At 38.0% G+C, this 21,685-nt stretch overlaps 1 protein-coding gene across 1 annotated transcript; it reads left to right on the top strand.

Moving 5' to 3' along the window:
• The first annotated feature begins 2,680 nt into the window (after nucleotides 1–2,680).
• On the top strand, nucleotides 2,681–17,788 carry LOC120106910 (LRR receptor-like serine/threonine-protein kinase FEI 1). The gene is made up of 4 exons (XM_089929356.1): nucleotides 2,681–3,003; nucleotides 6,958–7,232; nucleotides 17,138–17,271; nucleotides 17,437–17,788. The coding sequence occupies exons 1-4, from the start codon at nucleotides 2,681–2,683 to the stop codon at nucleotides 17,653–17,655; spliced, it is 951 nt and encodes a 316-aa protein (XP_089785482.1). The 3' UTR covers nucleotides 17,656–17,788.
• The last annotated feature ends 3,897 nt before the right edge of the window (nucleotides 17,789–21,685 follow it).

Raw genomic sequence — 21,685 nt, 5'->3', positions numbered from 1 at the left:
GGCAGACGAGCCAGGAGGGAGGGAGAGAGAGAGAGAGAGGGTTGGGCACCCGCTGCTGACTGCTGTGGAACGTTTAAGAGAGAGAAGCACACAATGCTAGGGTGGAACACCTTTTAGTTTCCTTTCTTTTTATATTTTCCCTTTTTGTTTGGATAGTTTCCTCTCATTAGAAAGAGCCATTAGATGCGAGTCTGGATATTTCAATTTCTATTTATATTACCTTATAAAATAAAAGAGAATATATCGGATGGTTCTTGCCAGTCAGAAATTTACTGAAAAAGATGCACTTGGTTTTTCAAAGAAATTTTGTTCAAAAGAATCATATTATCAATTATATTTTTAGTAGATACCTAAAAAATATGCTTTATTTTCTATCATTCTCCTTAGTAACTGCAGAAGTCATTATCTCTCTAGTCTAACCGTTCTTCTCGCTAGTTTCCATTTTAAAATATTTTGAAGTTTGAAGTACTTTTTAACCCACCAAGTCCATGTCCCTCTACCTATCCTCTGATACCGATTTCATGCATTCAGTTTATATTTACTATTTTTATATTTAATATTTAATTTTTTATAGTCCTTGTTTTTATTTTATTTAGTTATTATGATTATTATTACTTCTTAATCTCCATTGCAAGTTCCGAAATGGCAGTATATCTAGAACATAGTATACACCCCCGCGCCCCCCCTCCCCAGCGAAAGAAAAAATGTAGTTTGAAATTGTGTTTTTTAAAGAGTCTCTGGCTTGATGTGGCTTGTGGCCTGGGTTTCGACTGATGCTGGGTTGGGTGAGTAGGGATCTAGATATTCTTTTGGCCCAAACTTGGACTTAGAGTGCCTTCTAATCTCAAAAATAAATAAGTAAATAGAAATAATAATGATCACTCTTGGAAAATATGTATATTCTTGTCTATGCTCGGCTGATTTTAATCATTTTTCTCATTTTCATCACTCGCTAGATTTCAAAATCATCTTGATTGAGGCTAAAAAATGTTTAGGTAATCCTCTAATCGATCTAAATCATGGTCGACTGACTACAAGGGAAAATCAAAAATATGCAAATAAGTGCATGGCATTGATTATTGTTGCTATAATAATAGATGGTTGCAAGATTATGTTGTGGCCAAACAACAAGTCTAAATGGTTAAGGCAACAAGATGTTGGCCGTTTAGGTTCCTTATTCCTTGCGGTCTTCTTGGCCCAGCTTTTCCTCCCATACTTAGCCTCTACCCTCTCTCCCCGAATGTTTCTCTCATCCACAAGCTCTATCCTCCCTTCCCGATGTTTCCTCACATTCACAGGCTCCATCCTCCCTCCGTGGTTCATGCGTGTCCGCTATTCATGTCATTGCCTATATTGTATATAACACAGCGGTCGCGAATGGCATGAAAGCAAGTTGGTTGCTTATTGGTCATCCGCAAGATAGTGCAAGAGAAAAGGTATTGCGTACTAAATTTTCTATATTAAGCTTCTAAGAAGAATGAATGAATGAATGAATATATGCTTTTAACTCCTTTTTCATTCATTCATTCATTCATCCATCTATCCTTTCTTTCTCTTTTTCTTTCCTTACCTCTTCTCTCTCTCTTTTTTTTTGTTTTATATTACAATAGAAGCACTGCCATTTGTCTTCAAATGCCAAACCTCATTTTAGAATACGTACTATAGGGATGGTGACAACCATCGGTCCAATTCTATTGAAAAGATATAGTTTGTTATTTTATATTTCATCTAACACATACAATCAAGGGAATTTTGCAAAAAAATCTACTTCACTTTTGATTTTCCAAAATCAAGATATTTTCTTAATAAGAAACGCTTTATTTTTGCATACCTTGTTTTATGACTACTTAAAAGCTATTTATATATGTGCATCAATGTGTATTTATTTGAAGCTCATTATTCATTATACAGATATATCAATATCAGTAAGTCATGTGTTCAACCAACATTATTTAAGGCATATTTGATGTCTATATTATGTTGTAGTTTTTAGTCTGACAATAGATAGACTAATAGTATATCAATGAGCAGAAAGTAAAGTAAAATATATTATCTGTGTGGAATTCCTCCTATCAATCTTTAGAAATGATTATGTTCCTATTATGAGAAACAACAAGGCTTATATTCTGTAAACACAATTGAAGTACAAGCTATGTACCTCTTGGTGTTGAAGATTACAAATGGGTCTTGCATGCATTTCATGATCAGCCAGCAAGAAATAACATGGAAAATTATGTAAAAAATATCTTCCTCTTTCTCTTTTTGCTAAATATACTTACAATCATGATCCATATCTTGCTCGTTCTAATAGAAAATGGATAAATTTTTACCACTAATGATCGTAGATGATGTTGTAAATATTACATATTATCACAACTTTCTATGAATGTTATACTAATCATGCCTCGGTACTTGAGTTTCTATTTTGCTAATTAAAGATTTTCATTGGAAAAGTTTCGAAAAAAAGGCTCTTAAGATCAAAGCAAGTTGTATCCGTGACCATAATGATCAAAGTCATTCCACCTATTTTGAAATTCCCTCATCTCCAGTCATTCTTACAAAGGCCACTAATCCAAGAGGACTACATTGTTCAACTTTTTTATTTTAATGAATGAGATTTCTTATAATCCTTTTTTCTTCCTGCTCATAAGCTAAGATGCGTAAATGACATTTTTCTCAGATGGCTGCAGTCCGTGCATGGTTATTGATGGCATTACTCGCAAGCATTTGCTTGGTGAAAGAAAATAATGCAGAAGATATTGGTTACGGCACTATTGGAAAAGGTGGTGGTGAAGTTCATTGTGGAGTTGGACATAAGGGGAATTGTCGTCCTCATGAAGCAGCGCCTTACCATAGACCTTGCGAGAAAAAGGATGGGTGTAGAGGAGATCCACCGAACACGAAAAAGATAGTTGAACATGATGGAAATTTGCCGAAGCCCAAAGCAGGGAAGAGAATTAAAGATGCTGAACAGTTGCTTCACTCACTTGGGCCAACTCCCATGTGAGTTTGTCAAAGTATGCAAGAGAAGGAGATAAAATCTCTTTCCTTGTTAAAAGAAGAGAAGAAGATCGATGAATTCTCGCACTTTGTCGAGTTATGTTATATCTATTTGTTGCGTGATGTGTGTAGTACGTGTTGCTGGGTCATTTTGTTTACATTCTCTAAGCTACCTTCTAGGGAAGATGATGGCCCTACTGAATTTCTTAAGCTTAATTAGCCAAATTTCTTCGCATTATGGAGGAACTTGGTTTGTGTCATGTTAATAGAGTGTTTCCTTTTTATCAATTATGTAATACTACCTTGATCCACAATAAAGTACTGCTTCCTCGCAGAGGCAGCTTATTTCTTTATCTGTATCTCACATTAATCCATGTTTTAAAACCACCAGCAAATTATGCAAGAAATTAATGGGGGGGCATGACCTTTGATATTTTTTGTTCTTTTGCTTTCTTTTTAATTGATTTTGTAGTCACAACAAATATAACCCAAGCGCTTGAAAAGGTGGGAGCAAGTGGGAGCACACAAATATAAGGCTATCAAATAGTTAATTAATGCTTTAGTTCCTTGTGTTAATGCGAGCTTAATTAGGAAGGCTCCTCTCTACTGAAGGCATGCATGCAAAAGAAACTGATCTACTTGTCCCTCGTTGACTTCCATGAATTTGAATTTCCAACTGGAAACTTGTTGACAAAATCTATGCTACTTTTGATGCATCATTGACGGGATGAGGTTTGGGTGAATACACTGCCATCCCTCGTGTAAACTGCATTCAACTACTCTTATGTCAACTCTAGTTACAATAACCTCCTTGATAAATGGAGCACCATATAAACGAGGTTAAAGAAAAAAATCAAATGTTTACCGGTCATGACTAAGATATTAGGGTCAAAATCGGATCGGATATGGATCGAATACTAGTATATCCGGTTCGAGCTGGTACAGTGTACCATGAATTTGATGGTTATTGTGTGGAAGATTTATAATCTCGAATGCTCGGTTTAATTTTTCTAATCATTTTTGCGGTTGAATTTGTGTTTTTCATGGCCAGCGTTTTTTTTTTGGCACAAAATTTAGCTTGAGTACAACTTGCTTGATTTGTAAATAAGTTGAATTAGAGGTATTCTTGGTTTGTTCCACCTCAGCTTGATTCTATAGCCTATTATAAAACCGGGAAGGGAATATTGCCTTCTTGATTCTTTGTTCTAGCTAGACTTTTGGGTCCAGCTGGGATTGTTATCCTCACCCATCCCCTCTCTCTTTAGGCCATAATAAATGGGTGTAAGCATCATGGGAGACCATACCGGTTTTTCATAATACTGATAATGCCCAAAGGACCCACCCTTACTGTATTTGTCCATATAACAGAAACTTCAACCGTTATTTTATCCAAACCTGTTTGATAATATTTTAGAATTAAATAATTAATTGTATGATGGTTATAAATTATTAATAACAAAAAATAACAAGTTTATTTTCTTAGATCATTATTCATTGAATGAAAATGTTAAATTCAATAACCAAGCAAGAGACTTGAATTTAAAACCCATGCCTTTTCCTTATGAATACTCTTTTATTAGGATAACTTGTGGTTTTTTTTTACATTTGTCATGAATAAGTTGAAGGGTTTTTTATTTTTGAGAAAATTTTATGACTAACCACCCCTTATTGCATTCATCTAATGAAAAGGATATAAAAGTGACAAAAATATCACGAAGAAAGCTACAGAAAAAAGGAAAAGCATATTTTTTCTAAAAAGTTGTTACTACCACAAACATATATAATTTTGGAATTTGTACATTTAATTTTTTTATTTAATGTTAATCATTTTATTATCAAATGAAATTATGTTAATAGTTAATTTTAAATAATTAATTATAATTTGATTGTACTAAATGTAGAACTCATAATTTTTGTATGATAATATAGGTGTACTAGCTAATTGCTGATTTGCAATTTGTCTCTATTTGCAGTAATTTCAGGCAGTTTGTCGTGCATTAAGATGCTTCTACTGAAAATTTTCTAATCTTTTTCATTGTGTCTGTGCATTGAATATGCATACTTATATATTAGCCATTATAATTGGTAATCATGGGTGATGTTATCAAAATTATATAATAAATGATTTTACATCTTTGCAATAAATAATATTGTTGTATTTTTATGGAGAATGTAATATAAAATTATATTATATTTCCAAAATAATGTGAATATATTTTATTATTAGAGGGTGGGCTTTGGCGCAGCAGTAAGGTTGCTCCATTGTGAGCTAGGTATCACAAGTTTGAAATAGGAAAACAGTTTCTTTGCATGTGATGATAATGCAACGTATATTTGTCCTCTATAGATCTCTCAATGGAAGGAGCCTTGTGCAATGCCCTTTTTTTAATCTTATGATTTCTTGTTAAGAATGACATATATATATATATATATAAAGTAATCAATTTAAAAAAAAAAACTTAACATATGTATATGTTTTATGGTTTAAAACCTTCAACATCCATATCCTAGTGCATGCTTGTGTCTTCTCACTTGTTTTAATCCATTTTTCCTTCTTGTGGAGCATTCAATTGGAAAAAGAAAAAAGTATAATCATGAGATAGGCAAGATATAGATAGAATGTGTATCATCCTAATATATCTACAAATAAGTCTGTTTTATAGCATTATGAATGCAAATTTCAGTTCACAAGATTTAGTATTGTAGTTATTGATTATGATTCATTTATTGTAAAATGCAATATGTACATGAATGCACATCCCATCCAACTAGTAAGCTAAAAAAAGAATAAAATGAATACTTATTTCATAATCTATATTATTTTAATTATTATTTATAAATAAAAATCTAACTTTGTACTTTTTTATTAAAGACTAACATAATTTATGTAAAATGTATATTTTCTAACTATAAAATTGTGATATAATTTTGTAAGTTAACTCGAAATATATATGAATTTCTTAGTAAACCTTAGGTTCTCGCAATATCCCTTAAATGAGCTGTTTATGAACACCTTGATTTCTGCTCAAATATAAATGAGCTAGCTCTTACTCAGCTTGACTTCGTTACAAGGTCAAGCGATGCCTGGCTTTTTTTGAGCTTGGCTCGTGCACACTCTTAATCTCATGCGACTAGAAGAGTAACCCTCAAAGGTTCTCTGGACATGGAAATAACCTTGACAAAGAGCATTGAAAGGCAATGAGCCTCGGTTCTTCATGGGTCTAATGCTGCAACCACATATTTTGTTTGATCTTTCTATGAATTTCTTGCAAATGTATTTAGATTTAGTGTGGAATTGGGTGGCTATGCCTTGTTGGTCTTCATACTGGAATTTTATGGGCAAACCCCTTCCAAGCTAGACTTTTCCAAGCAATTTGCTTGAAACTTTTGGGTTGAAATAGGGAAGAAAGAGGAATGAATTTATTATTTATCCATATTTGTTTTAGGGGACCTTTACATGGACTGTGCAAACCCTGTATCAGCTGATACAGAGTTGAAAAATTGAGACATTTTAAGGTAATTCAATCTTGATGTATTGAATATTAGAACTGAACTGATGCAAAATTTTTATTTCCTATGTGACTGTTTTAGACCTGATATTTTAGAAAAATATGTATCCTTTCATTGTCTTGACAGAAAATTTGTGCTTTTTTCTTAAAAGAAAAATCCTTATATAAAAAATTCTTTAATGTATGGTGGCATAGGCATGCTACTTCAAAATTTTCAGCCCTAAGTCCTTTGATAGCCTCTGAAACTTGTTCTGTTGAATCTCTTTTTTATTTACAGATTTGACTGGTAAAACCTTGCCAGACTCTCCTGTGTCCTCTGTTGTTTAGACTGTGTTTGTCATGTATTATTTTTGTCATTTGATCATGTATAGCAAGCTCGGTTAGAAGTTCTGTCATTGTGGTACTATATTCTTGGACGTGTTTATGTGTTATACTAGGTATATTAATGGTGTGGAATCTGCTTTGCTGATTGGGCAGAAAGATCTGAACAATTGGAATGGGATGCGCGTCTTAATATTATTATGGGAGCTGCAAAAGGCCTTGCATACTTGCATCATGATTGTTCACCTAGAATCATACATCGTGACATTAAATCAAGCAACATATTACTAGATGGAAATTTGGAGGCTCATGTGTCTGATTTTGGACTCGCAAAACTATTCGAGGATGAAGAATCTCATATCACTACAATAGTTGCGGGAACATTTGGTTATCTTGCTGCAGGTATGGGAAAACTGTGCATCCAATAAAATCAAATTGATTTCAAAAAATATAGATGTAACTTGCATCTATTCTCTTGGAAACTCTAGGGCCTAAATATTGAAATTGATAATCTGAAAAAATGATGTATATCTATATAAAAGAATTTCAGGTTTCAAGAATTACCCGAAGGAATACCAAAGGAAAAAGATTTTTCAGGATCTAGAGGTTGAATCATGTGAATAATCTCTTCCAATGAAAATACTCAGGCCAAATGTTCAATCACAATGGAAAGAACACACCAATCACCGTTCAAATGCTTTTGCAAAGATAGGATGGAAGAAAGTTAATTTCTTGCTTAGAACCCTTCCCTGTTGTTCCTCTCTTGTTTTTTTAAATGTCAATTGTATGCAGATAAGAGAGGGAATGAGAGAGGAAAAAACTACCCGGTAGTTTCTTCTATCTTATAACTACTCCCTCTTTAAATTCAAACTTGGATCATGTTGGTTAAAAGATTTTGGTCAGGCTAGCCCAGCATGGGCGGCCCAACTAAACCCCAAAACCAACATCTCCCACTCGCACATGATGGGCTTGCCAAGACCAAAAAAAACTTTCAACTTCCATCCAAATTCTATGTGATTCATACTTAGCAAATGAACCGTGTGACCCACGAGTACACCTGCACTTGGGAGCTCAATACTATGCACCTGCTAGGGAAAAAACATAGTGGCTACTACCCAGAAGGAAAATATAATAATTAGTATAAAAGTGTCTCGTTGTGCCCCAGACGCATTTTGTTACATTAGTTAAAGCATATCTAATCCCTCTATGACTATGCTTAACTTTCTTTTCCTCACCATGTATCCACAATTATGTTCAAGCCATATCATAGCGACATAATTGGTCGACCGGTGAATACATGTGGTAGATGTAATCAATAATGGTCTTCCTTTCGAACTAATGTATCTTAGTTTCAGATCAACCGTTTCAAAGAAAGGAACTCACACAGTGAGGATGCAGGGAATCCATTTATAATCACTCACTTCCTGTATGGGTCAAACCGAGCACATGTAGTATGAATTACATGCTATGATGGTCTCTCTAAATAGAGCATACGTCTATTTGCCAATAATTACCATCATACAGATCTTGACCCAGTTGTAAGCTTACATTATACAAAAACAAACAACTGGTCCAAGTTCTCTATTAGCTCACTATCAACAGCGCCTAATAAAGTACTCGCATCTGGCTATTTATCCAGGCTAACATGATTGTGGGACTATCATGTTTTCGGTCCAAAATTACATATCCATATGTTAGGTGCAGACCTCATCTTGACTCAAGTCAAGGCAACACTTATAATCCCTAAATAAATAAATTTGCTAATTTTAGCTTACCACTGCAATGTCAAACAAGCATATTTTTTATAATGCTTCATTTACAGTGTTTAACATCATAGTGTCTCATCTCAGCTCGCTTTCACAGCGCCTGATGTTTGTGCTGTATATAAAAAAAAAATTCCATTCATCCAGGAATAATATAAATTGAAATGAAACAAATATCTATTCTTCAATCATAGAGTATTATACATTCAAATCATAGTGATCCTTCACGACGCACTTTCTTACTAAACTCTATGCAATCCCAAAGACTCAACATGAGATAAAAATACGTCTCTGGGAATAGGTTTAGTAAAAGGGTCTGCAATCATCAAACGCGTTGAAATATATTTTAGGACCACTTCCTTCTGTGCTACTATGTCTCTAACAAAATTATTTTTAGTATCAATGTGTTTCGTCCTGCCATGATACTTAGGATCTTTTACATATGCAATGGCAGCTTGACTATCACAATGAACTGTCACGGGTTCTGCAGCACTTACTATTACACCCAAGCTTTGCAGAAATCTTCTAAGCCAAACTGCTTCCTGCACTGTAGCTGAACAAGTAATAAACTCAGCCTCCATCGTAGATAAGGTTGTACATGTTTGCTTCTTGCTACGCCAAGAGATAGCACCATTATTAAGCAAGAATACATATCCTGAAGTTGATTTGCATTCATCCAGATCTCCTGACCAATCAGCATCTGAATAACCACTTAAGTGCAAATTATCTCCTTGATAGCATAGAGAATAATCTGCAGTGCCTTTGAGATATCTGAGGTCCTTTTGACAGCTTTCCAATGCAACTTTCCAGGATTGGCTTGATAACGACTCACTAACCCGACAGCATAACATATATCGGGCCGAGTACACATCATGGCATACATCAAACATCTAATAGCATTGGAGTAGGGAACATTAGCCATTTCTCTTTTCTCATCTGGAGTCTTAGGACACATTTTAAGATTCAGGCCTTCGCCTTTTGCTATAGGAGTGTCTATGGGGTTGCAGTTTTGCATATTAAATCGTTCAAGAATCTTTCTAATATAAGTCTCTTGCGACAATACAAGAAGCCTCTTTGAACGATCCCTATGAATTTTAACTCCAAGCACATAAGCTGCTTCCCCCATATCCTTCATCTCAAAATTTGAGAACAACCATTTCTTTATGGTAACAACAAACTCCTTATCATTCCCAGCCAACAAAATATCGTCCACATATAATGATAAAATCACGAATTTATCGTGAAAGCATTTGACATATACACAATGGTCTTCATTGATCATCGTAAACTCATATGAAGTTATAGCTCGATGAAATTTTAAGTACCACTGTCTAGATGATTGTTTTAGGCCATAAATAGATCGCTGGAGCTTGCAAACTTTGTGCTCCTGGCCTTTTACAACAAAACCTACAAGTTGTTCCATGTAGATTTCCTCATCCAGTTCTCCATTGAGAAATGCTGTCTTAACATCCATCTGATGTAATTCCAAATCTAAATGTGCAACGATGGCTAGGATAAGGCGAATGGAGGCAAACCTAACTACTGGAGAGAAGGTTTCCTCATAGTCTATACCCTCTTGTTGGGTATATCCTTTTGCCACTAAGCGTGCCTTATATCTTTCAATAGATCCATCTGCCTTTTGCTTAATCTTGAGAACCCATTTGTTCCCAATTGTTTTACGGTCTGATGGAAGATCAACCAAGTCCCAGACATGGTTTGCATTCATAGACTCCATTTCTTCCTCCATCGCATTTTTCCACTCTTCCTTTGCAGGGCATGAGAGAGCCTCTTTAATTGACTTTGGCTCAAAAATATCATGTGAAGCTACCATAAAAGCTTCCCCTTCGATGTCAAAACGACGACGAGGGACAATTTTACGAGCGCTTTTACGCAATTGTAATTCTTGTGGAATCAATCCACTAGTTATTGTGTCGCTCCCACTAGGTCCAAGAGGTTGAGACAATTTCTCAGTCACCTCAACTTGTTGTATAGGTGCGGCACAAACATCAGGATCTTCCACCTCGAAAAATTGGTAATCCTTTATTATCTCACCCTTGCTAGGAAAATCATTCTCTAAGAACGTGACATCTCGTGATTCAATTTCAGTCCAACTTCTATCTGCCTGCTCACTAATGAATACATATCCTTTAGAGTATTCCGAATATCTTATAAAGATACACTTCTTTCCTCTCGGACCCAATTTTCCATATATGTGAGAGGATTCATGAACATAGGCAGCAGACCCCCAGGGTCGTAAATTATTTAGATCAGGTTTTCTACCTGTCCATAATTCATAGGGTGTTGAAGGGACCGATTTGGAGGGCACACGGTTAAGTATATAGGCTGCAGTTAAAAGAGCATCTCCCCAATATGAAATAGGAAGTTTTGCTTGCGCCATCATTGACCTAACCATCTCTAAAAGTGTTCTATTCCTTCTCTCTGCAACACCATTTTGCTGCGGAGTTCCAGGAATAGTTAATTGTCGATCTATTCCTTTCTCATCACAAAGCATTTTAAACTGCTCAGATAGATATTCACGCCCACGATCAGTTCTTAAAACTTTAATTGTTTTATCTAACTGATTCTCAACCAAAATCAAATATCGTCTAAAGCAATCTAATGCTTTTGACTTATGGGAGATCAAGTAGACATGACCAAAACGCGTGAAGTCATCTATAAAAGTGATGAAATATAAGGCTCCATGCCTCGCCCTCACATTCATTGGACCACAAATATCAGAGTGGATTAATTGCAATGGAGTTTGTGCTCTGGTTCCTTTACCAAATGGTTTTCTAGTTGTTTTTCCAGCTAGGCAATGCTCACAAATGGACAGTTCTATTTTAGTGAGTGAGCCCAAAAGGCCTTCTCTAGCTCATCTATTCATTCTATCTTGTCCAATATGCCCTAATCTAGCATGCCACACATCCAGATTATTATTCACATTGCTTGAAGAAGCAATTAAAGAAAAACAACTATCATCATAATTAACATTAGTACTGTAATCTTCATCCAATACTATAAAACCATCTGATAAATAACCAGAGCCATAATAAGTTGGCCCAAGATACACATCAACATAAATACCATGGAAATTCAAACTATATCCTAAGCTGAGAAGGGCAATTACAGAAACCAAGTTTCGTCGAATATCCGGTGCATAGAGGACATCATGTAGGAGCAAGGTACGACCACCATGTAGTACCAACTTGCAAGTGCCAATACCTTTTACTTCAACTTTAAAATTATCTCCAACATATATCCACCTAGCGCCTGGACTGATTCGTCGATACTCCACAAAAGCTCTTCTATCTCTAGCTACATGGTCTGTGGCTCCTGAGTCTACAGTCCACATAGGACGTGATTCAGTAAGCAAACAACAGCTAGAAACTTAAATATAATTTAATATAATGGAGCTAGGAGATACCTTCTCTCCTGTCTTCGGCTCGGCGCATTCACGAGCGAAGTGACCCGGCTTGCCACAATTATAGCAGCACATCTTGCTCTTGTCCTTCTTTTTACCACCGCACTTGCCTCTCTTGCGCCGGTTAGCTTTGCCGAATTTATATGCTCGCCCTTTCTCTTTACCTATTTTGAAAGATTTCCATCCTCTCTTTCGCTTAAAACCAGAAGCCTTGCGTGAGCTAGATTCAGCTATATAAGCTAGCCCAGAAGATTTAGCTGCCTCAAGGCGCTCATCTTCCAATTCCAGATGACGCGCAATATCATCAAATGACTTTATATTGTCATTATGCATCATAGTAATTATCATATGCTCCCAGCGCTTGGGTAGAGATCTAATCACAGCTTGAACTTGCTGTTCATCAGTGAGGGTATGGCCAGCAGCCTTTAACTCCCTTATCATGTTTGACATTTCCCTAAGATGCTGCCTTATTGTATTATTTAGACGCTTCTTATAGGAGTCAAACTTGATAGTGAGCCTCCTCAGCTTAGTAGCTGATGTACCCCCAAACTTTTCTTTTAAGGCAAGCCACATTTCCTGAGCAGTATCGTACTCCTCAAACTCGAACATGAAATCGTCTTGCATACTGCTCAGCAACGTGATGCGACCAATGCTATTCTTTCTTTTCCAGGCCAAATAAGCCTCATGATCTCTTTTGTGTTGAGCAGAAGTACCCTGCTCAGGCTCAGCCATAGTTTGGTTGAGTGTTTCCAGAACCTCCTGTTCTTCAAGGATGTATTGAACCTTTCGGTGCCAAATGTCATAATTGTCACCGTTCAGCTTATCACCCTTATTCAACTCAGCCACGATATTCTTGGACGCAGATGCCATTTGCACAATTACTTCAAAAAAAAGAGAGACATAGTACACATAATGAATACTATCATAATAAAAGGAATCATCAAACATACACATATATATAGTTTTAGCAAAAAATACGAACTAAACCGATGATAATCTAACATAAGACACGGAATCGAAAGTTCGCTATGTTCCCAATCATCTTTCATGTTCAAATGTTGAATCATCATTGATTTAGAACTATTTGCTCCAACAATTTAAGTTCTAGGTGAGAACTTTCTCAAAATTCTGCCAACCTAAGAACCCCCACTCAATCATATATCAAAGCATATTATTATAATAGCTAAGGAAAAATGCTTATTGAAAGATACAGTCCATGCCATTTATAATTTGCAAATCAAATTCATACTTTGTCACATACATAAGAGATTAAATTCATATATAGACACTTTCATAAGTGACTATTTAACATAAAATGATTAATAAGCAAATTTTCAGTGACATTCTCTATAATCAGACAAAGCATTATTTCAAAGCATAATTTCTACTTAGTCTTCTATGCTCTTGATATGATAATCTATTCCCAATGTCGAAAACCAACTGGTCTAGAACAATCTTTTGTCCCACTCTGCCTAGCCATGGATCCTTAGGATCTCTTTCGCGTCCGCAAAAACCCAAATGTCTTGCGCTGCGAAGATTTGGAAACTGTGACAATATTGTTGTTCGCCTGATTCCGGATAATATACGGCGCTCCTCAGCTAACTCAAGCTCACAGGCAATTTTATAAAAGGTTTTAACTTCTCCCTTTCTATATTTCTCCCAAAGAGCAAGTGCAACAGTTTCCCATTCAGCTGTCAAGGAATTAAGCAAAGCAGTAATTTGTTCCCGAACAGGGACTAAGATGCCATAGCATCTAAGAGATCTTATTAACATGTCCAATTTTCCTATGTGCATTTGCATGGTATATTTGGAATTCATCTTATAATTTCTGAATTGTTCGGGACGCAGGCGGCGCGGGACGCGGGCGCTGGGTCTTGCGGGACGCGGGCGCTGGGTCTCGCGGGACGTGCTGGCCTTGCCGCCTTGACGCAGGCATTAGCGCAGGTAGCGTAATTCTCTGTATTTATTTTTCAGAGAACCACGGAAAAACTGTACAGAATCCCATGGATTTTTTTTAAAAAAAAATACGGAGTGTTTCAATCAAACTGAAACACCTCTCATTTATATTATATAAAAACGAATTCAACGTACCTTTCTATGGCTCTAATAACAATGATAATCTGAAAAAATGATGTATATCTATATAAAAGAATTTTAGGTTTCAAGAATTACCTAAAGGAATACCAAAGGAAAAAGATTTTCCAGGATCTAGAGGTTGAATCACGTGAATAATCTCTTCCAATGAAAATACTCAGGCCAAATGTTCAATCACAATGGAAAGAACACACCAATCACCGTTCAAATGCTTTTGCAAAGATAGGATGGAAGAAAGTTAATTTCTTGCTTAGAACACTTCCCTGTTGTTCCTCTCTTGTTTTTTTTAAATGTCAATTGTATGCAGATAAGAGAGGAAATGAGAGAGGAAAAAACTACCCGGTAGTTTCTTCTATCTTATAACTACTCCCTCTTTAAATTCAAACTTGGATCATGTTGGTTAAAAGATTTTGGTCAGGCTAGCCCAGCATGGGCGGCCCAACTAAACCCCAAAACCAACAGAAATACTTGCTTTAATCTCTTGGAAGCTTTAGAATTTAATTGCTCAACTACTTGCTTTACTCTGTTTGTGAGCTCATATGATTACATGCTTGCAATTAAATTTTTTTCAAGGGGCATCATCGCAACGATGATTTTCTGTGCCAGTTAAGTAGTTTTTCATGCAGCACTCTCTCACCTTCCTTGTTTTCTCTTCCTCCAACACAACTAAAACACACCTATTTGATGTTTGGTTTATTATGTTGCTAGTTGGAAGAAGAAAACAAAGGGGAATTGACAAAACATCGTACATCTTGGACTGTTCAAGCCTTCATACACCTTCGAGTACAGCTCACCTATCAATGGGACCCATAAAACCAAGCCATTAAGAGGGGCCCTTAAGTTAAATGCTACAATAACTAATGTTGGGTTGTGACCTTCACTTCCTTTTGTGCTCTTCTTGCATCAACCAATCCTGTACATGGGAATATTTGAGTTAACAGGTGGAAGACTTGGCTGGTCTTGACTGATAAGCCTCACGAATGACTAAAGAACTCTACTCAAAGCACACCATTCTTGAAAATCATCATGTACCACTCATTTATTTAATAGTACTGTGTTCTCCTGCTTAACAAAATATATCATCCTTGTTACTTATATTGGTATGGAGGGTGAGCCTAGGTGCAACCGGTAAGGTTGCTTCGGTGAAAATTTTTTGTAATCCTTTTCATTGTGTGTGCATTGAGTATGCATGTTTATACATTAACCATTATAATTTGAAATCATGGGTAATGTTATCAAAATTATGTAATAAATAATTTTATATCTTTGAGCCAAATAACATTGTTGTGCTATGAATATTATATTTCCAAAATAATGTTAAGATGTCTAGTTATTAGAGAGCGGGCGTTGGCACAGTGGTAAGGTTTCTCTATTGCGACCTAGCGTCATGGGTATGGAACACTTAACTAGAAGGCTGCGTGCATCTGATCTACCCCAAATCTTGCAATAGTGGGAGCCTCGTGCGATGGACACCATTTTTTCATTAATATTTGTATGGATTTCTCTTGTTCGTCTGCATATGGCATGCAAAATTAGGTTCCGTGTACTGGAATTTTGATTTAGTTTGCTAGGATCCATCCCATTTTACTTGAAGCAAATTTTATTTATAATAATTCCTTGGATCACTACCATGCAACCTTCGGGACCAGCACTGCAGAGACGTGTGCTTGACACATGGCCTCCTGATTCAACAAAATATGGCCTCTTATATTTCACATCAAACCATCAAAGCAATTTTTTTGTGGTTAAGTTTCAGCAAAAATGATCAAGAGTAACATGAATGTTATGCATACCCATTAGATTGGTATTTACCTCCCAAGATTTAAACATGGAACACTCTCCGTCTGGATCAGTAATTGTTAACAAAAAATTGAATTAAATAATTATCTAATATTTTTATTGGTTTCTTAAATATTTTATAATACTTGAAAGTTTCAGACCATTATATAGTAAACACCACGACAATAAACCCAAATATTTCAGACAATATAATATCCTCTCAATTATGTTATACATGATCCCTTTTATTTTTCTTATTTTGGCATTTTTACCTATTTTTTGGCCAAATCTCTGAAACTCAAGCGGGAACCCACTGAAATTGCTCTAACTGAAACTTCGCAGGCTCTGCCACAACTGAAACTAAAGCCAAGTTTTCAAACCTTGTTTCATGCTCAGCACCCATGTTAGTATATATATGCTACTTTTTCCTGTAATTATTATGCAATCGCTTAGTCTTATGTTGATGCATTTTGTATGTATGTTAGTCATAATTGCATTCACATGTTATATCAGATGCTATTTCTTGATAGTTGATTTTAATTTCCTTCATTTCCATATTAGGTCTTCAAACTAAATTACGATATAATTTATCTTTCATTGTCTAGATATAGTGTTCGTATGCTCTTATCCTAAGTATTGCAATGCAAATGCTGATAACTTGATTTCTGGTGCTTCACCTTTCAAATGTCATTAGTTCCCAAGTATTGCAGCGCATGTCATCACTTACGCTTCTCCTCCCTCCTCTCTTAGCACAAAAGCTTTTCATACAATACAATTCTAGTTATAAAATACATACATTTGTTGCACCACTGATCCTCAGTCGCCATGTTTCCTGGTAGGTAGCCTAATGAATTTAGTTTGTAGGGATGCAGTTCTTTCGAAATGCCACTTTCTTTTATTTATAATGGTTTTCATAATTCAAATTGCGAATTTTAAAATCATTTTGTTCCTCGCAGGCATATGCATATCCAGTAGAGTAGATGAGCTCTCTTTGAAATCACAAGCTATTATGGACTTTTTGCTTTCTATAATGTCAGGGACAGAATGCAGTTAATAGACCTAATTTGTATGTACCAGGGTTCTTAGGCATAGACCTAATATGTATGTACCTGGGTTCTTAGGCAAAAATCACAGCTATATTTGTATATAGACTTGGAAAGTTGTGTTTCCAGTAATCATCTTTGCTCGAATGGTGTGAAAATGCAGTATCTTTTATCTTATGCCTTGTCTGATTGTGGTCAAATTTACAGAGTACATGCAAAGTGGCAGGGCAACAGAAAAAACAGATGTATACAGGTTTGGAGTCTTGGTGCTGGAAGTTTTGAGTGGGAAACGACCCACTGATTCATTATTCATTGAGAAAGACTTGAATATTCTAGGATGGGTAATTCTCTGATTACTTATTCTTTCTGCATGGAATTTTAAGGGGAGATAATTTCTTAAATATCTGATTTGATTTTTCTCATACTGTCATATTTTTTTCTCTTTCTTTCTTTCTTCTTCTTCTTCTTTTATGAGGTGTCTTTCTTTGTTTCTATTTCTGCTGCAGTTGAATTTCTTGATCCTTGAGGACCGTCAAAGAGAAATAATTGATCCACACTGCGATGGCATGCAGATTGAAAGCCTGGATGCTTTGCTCTCTGTTGCCATTCAGTGTGTTTCCTCAGCTCCAGAAGAGCGGCCTACAATGCACAGAATGGTGCAATTATTGGAGTCAGAGGTTATGACACCGTGTCTGGGTGACTTTTATGACTCTAACTCAGATTAGTTGCATTTCATTTAGTTGTCAACTGCTGGTTCATATGATGAAGATACATTTGAAGGAATACATAAAATGTTTTGGACACATTTATTTTCATTCATTTATTCTTCTCCGCACATTTTGTAAATGTGTTTCCATCTGTGAACTGTTTAGCCTGGTCTCTTCTTCTCAATGGTAGAAGTGAGAAGCTTTATCTTGTTGGCGTCCGACCACACCGGAACCCACTCACACCGGCACTGCCCACCAACGTCGGAAAACAAAGAGAGAATAACTCTCTCGCTCCCTCGACACCGGACTTAAGGATCACCGCTTCGCTTATCCCTACGAAGGGCAAAAGATTACCCCGTGGTATCAATAGGGTAAAACACTTGAGCACCGCAGCGGATTATCAAACCAAAGGAAGAAGAAATAGGAAGAAGATAGCAAAGCAAACACAAAGATGTAACGAGGTTCGGCTACAAATAGCCTACGTCCTCCACCGCTCCAAATCTCAACTAGGATGAATAGATTACAGAGATGGCACACACCCGAACGATCACACGAGATCGCTCTACAAGAGATTCACACAGAATTCCCTTTGCACAAGAAGTAGGATCCCAATCCTCTTCTTCTCTGGAACCCTAGCCTCACAAACAAGAGTCTCTCTCAAATATACGGCCAATCGCTATACCCTAGGGCTCTCATGAGTCCTATATATAGTCTCAAGACCTTCAGATGATCATAGTCGTCGAAACGCCAACAAAACACCAAAAGAAAACTCATCCGTATGATTTCCGCGAGCTCGAGTCGACTCGGCTTTAGTTCGAGTCGACTCGGGCACGTCTGGACAACTTCCAGTATGACTGGCACGATCTCGAGTTGACTCGACTGTGGCTCGAGTCGACTCGACGATGCTTCGAGTCGACTCGACTGTAGCTCGAGTCGACTCTGACAGTCCAGACAGAAATATGGTTTTTCGGCCTTTCTTCTCCCGGGTCGACTCGATGGACCTCGAGTCGACTCGACTGTTCCCGAGTCGACTCGACTGAAGCTCGAGTCGACTCCGACAGTCTGCCAGACAGAAAACTATGCAGAATTGATTTTTCTTCAATTCTCTTCATCACCAAAGGTCTCCACATACCCCAACAATCTCCCACTTGGAGACCTTGGGTATATCCTCTTGTTACTTGGCTCTCCTCTGTGCTCCCACTGAAACTGAATCATCCTAGTGAAATAGGTACGATGCCTCCTCAACGTCTTCAAGCATGAAGACCAGCAGAAGCTGAACAACTCCTCAGCTTCTCCACCGTGACGACCTTCGTCAGCATATCTGCAGGATTCTGACTTGTATGAATCTTCTCCAACTTGACGAGTCCCTGCTCGAGCAATGACCTCACGAAGTGGTACCGTATGTCAATATGCTTCGTCCTCGAATGGAAAGCTGAATTCTTCGCCAGATGAATTGCACTTTGACTATCTGAATATAACATGCAATCCTTCTGCTCCTTCCCAAGCTCCTTCATCAAGCCTTGAAGCTATATTAGTTCCTTGCACGCCTCTGTGGCTGCCACATACTCCGCCTCCGTAGTCGACAATGCAACAACTGGTTGCAACCTGGAAATCCAACTGACGGCTCCACTGCCCAAGGTGAACAAGTACCCTGTCGTGCTTCTCCTGCCGTCCAAGTCCCCTGCCATGTCTGAGTCCACAAAGCCCTGTAACTGGATCTCAGAACCTCCATAGCGCAATGACATGTGCTCCGTGCCCTTCAGATACCTCAGTATCCATTTGACCGCGCGCCAATGCTCCAAGCCTGGGCAGCTCATAAAGCGACTCACAACTCCCACTGCTTGAGCAATGTCTGGTCTTGTACACACCATAGCGTACATCAAGCTCCCCACCGCCGATGCATACGGGATTTTTTACATATTGAGCTCCTCCACCCGCGTCTTCGGACTTTGCCCTTTGGAAAGCTTTAAGTGGGCACCCAGCGGTGTGCCAACAGGTTTGGCACCCTCCATGCAGAATCTCCTGAGTACTCAGCTGATGTACTCCGCCTGAGATAGTCTGAGGATATGTTTAGACCTATCTCTGCTGATCCGCATTCCAAGGATCTGTTTCGCTGCTCCTAGATCCTTCATTGCAAATTTTCTTGACAGCTTCAGCTTCAATTTTGCAATCTCATGCATGCTAGCTCCTGCAACTAACATGTCATCAACATACAATAGTAAGATAATGTAAGATGTACCGAAGTCCCGGAAGTAGCAACAGTGATCCTCCTGACATCTCCTGTATCCTATCTTAAGCATGTAGCTATCGAACTTGAGATACCATTGCCTGGGCGCTTGTTTCAAATCATAGAGGCTTTTCTTTAATTTGCAAACCAAGTCACCCGTGCCAGCTGCAGTGTATCCCTCCGGCTGCTGCATATATATCTCCTCATCGAGATCTCCGTGGAGAAAAGCCGTCTTCACATCAAGCTGCTCTAAGTGAAGATCCTCTTCTGCCACTATGCTCAGCACCGCCCGAATAGAACTCATCTTGACTACAGGAGAAAAGATCTCCGTGAAGTCGATACCTGCTCTCCGCTGAAACCCTTTTACAACCAGCCTGGCCTTGTATCGCTTCTTCCCATTCTGCTCTTCCTTCAGCCTGTAAACCCATTTGTTTGACAGTGCTTTCTTCCCCTTGGGCAGATCCACCAAATCCCACGTTTGATTCTGCTCCAATGACTTCATCTCATCATCCATGGCCAACTCCCACTCCTTCCTGGTATCAACCTCCAATGCCTCCGTGAAGCATTCAGGTTCGCCATTATCTGTAAGCAGCAAATAACTAAGAGTCCCATCATACCTTTGAGGAGGCTTCCCATGAGTACTACGAGTGGACCTTCTTAGTTGTGGAGGGGGTGCCAATACTTCAGGTTCTTGCTCTGACTGAGTCTTCTGACCAGAATTTGTAGACTCCTCTTCAGAATCCACAAAACACGGCTCAACAGGTTTTGTTTCTGATTCAGTGCTCTGCTGCATTTTCTCATTGAATACCACATCATTACTACGAATGATCTTCCTGTGTTCGGGATCCCAAAACCGATACCCAAACTGTTGACCTCCGTATCCAACGAAAATGCACTTCTTTGATTTGGCGTCTAGTTTGCTTCTTTGACTGGAATCAACATGGACATAACTGGTACAACCGAATACTCGTAAGTGCGCCAAATCAATCTTCTTTGCTGTCCATGCTTCCTCAGGAATCCCAAATTCAAGTTTCTTTGATGGCCCTCTGTTGATCAAATAGGCAGCAGTGTTAACTGCTTCCGCCCAAAACTGCTGTGGCAATCCAGCATGTATCCTCATACTCCTGGCACGCTCATTAATTGTTCTGTTCATCCTTTCAGCAACTCCATTTTGTTGTGGTGTCCCTGGAACTGTCCTCTGCCTGACGATCCCAGCCTCTGCACAGTAGTCCTCAAACTCCCTGCTACAATACTCACCACCGTTGTCTGATCTCAGGCATTTTAACCTCCTTCCTGTCTCGAGTTCTACCATTGCCTGCCATCTCCTGAAGACCCCAAATACCTCTGACTTGTGCTTCAAGAAGAACACCCAAAGCTTCCTGGTAGCATCATCAATAAAAGTAACATAGTACTGAGATCCACCAATGGAAGAAACCGGTGCAGGCCCCCACACGTCCGTGTGCACGAGATCTAGCTTTTCTTGCTTCCGAGGTTTACCTTCTTTGTTGAATGAAACATGCTTCTGCTTTCCGAGAATACAATCCTCACAGAAGTCCATCTCAACACTCCTGAGATCCTGCAGCTTTCCCAACTGGTGCATCACCTCCAGTCCCTGATAACTCATGTGCCCAAGTCTGCAATGCCATAACTTGGCGTCCACATCTGCTGCAGCAACTCCAATAGAGTTTTCTGTGCCATTGGCGACATAAAGTGTCCCAATCTTCTTGCCACTAGCCACCGTCAACGAACCTCTGGATACCTTCCACTGATCAGCTGTGAAAGTAGTCTTGTACCCTTTGCTCGCCAACTGTCCAACAGAGA

Source organism: Phoenix dactylifera, chromosome 3 (assembly GCF_051530095.1).
Source record: "Phoenix dactylifera cultivar Ajwa chromosome 3, Ajwa_hap1_PhDact_Kaust_v1.1, whole genome shotgun sequence".
NCBI classification, from domain to species: domain Eukaryota; kingdom Viridiplantae; phylum Streptophyta; class Magnoliopsida; order Arecales; family Arecaceae; genus Phoenix; species Phoenix dactylifera.
Note: the sequence above shows the minus strand (reverse complement) of the source record. Positions and strands in the feature narration are given on the sequence as shown.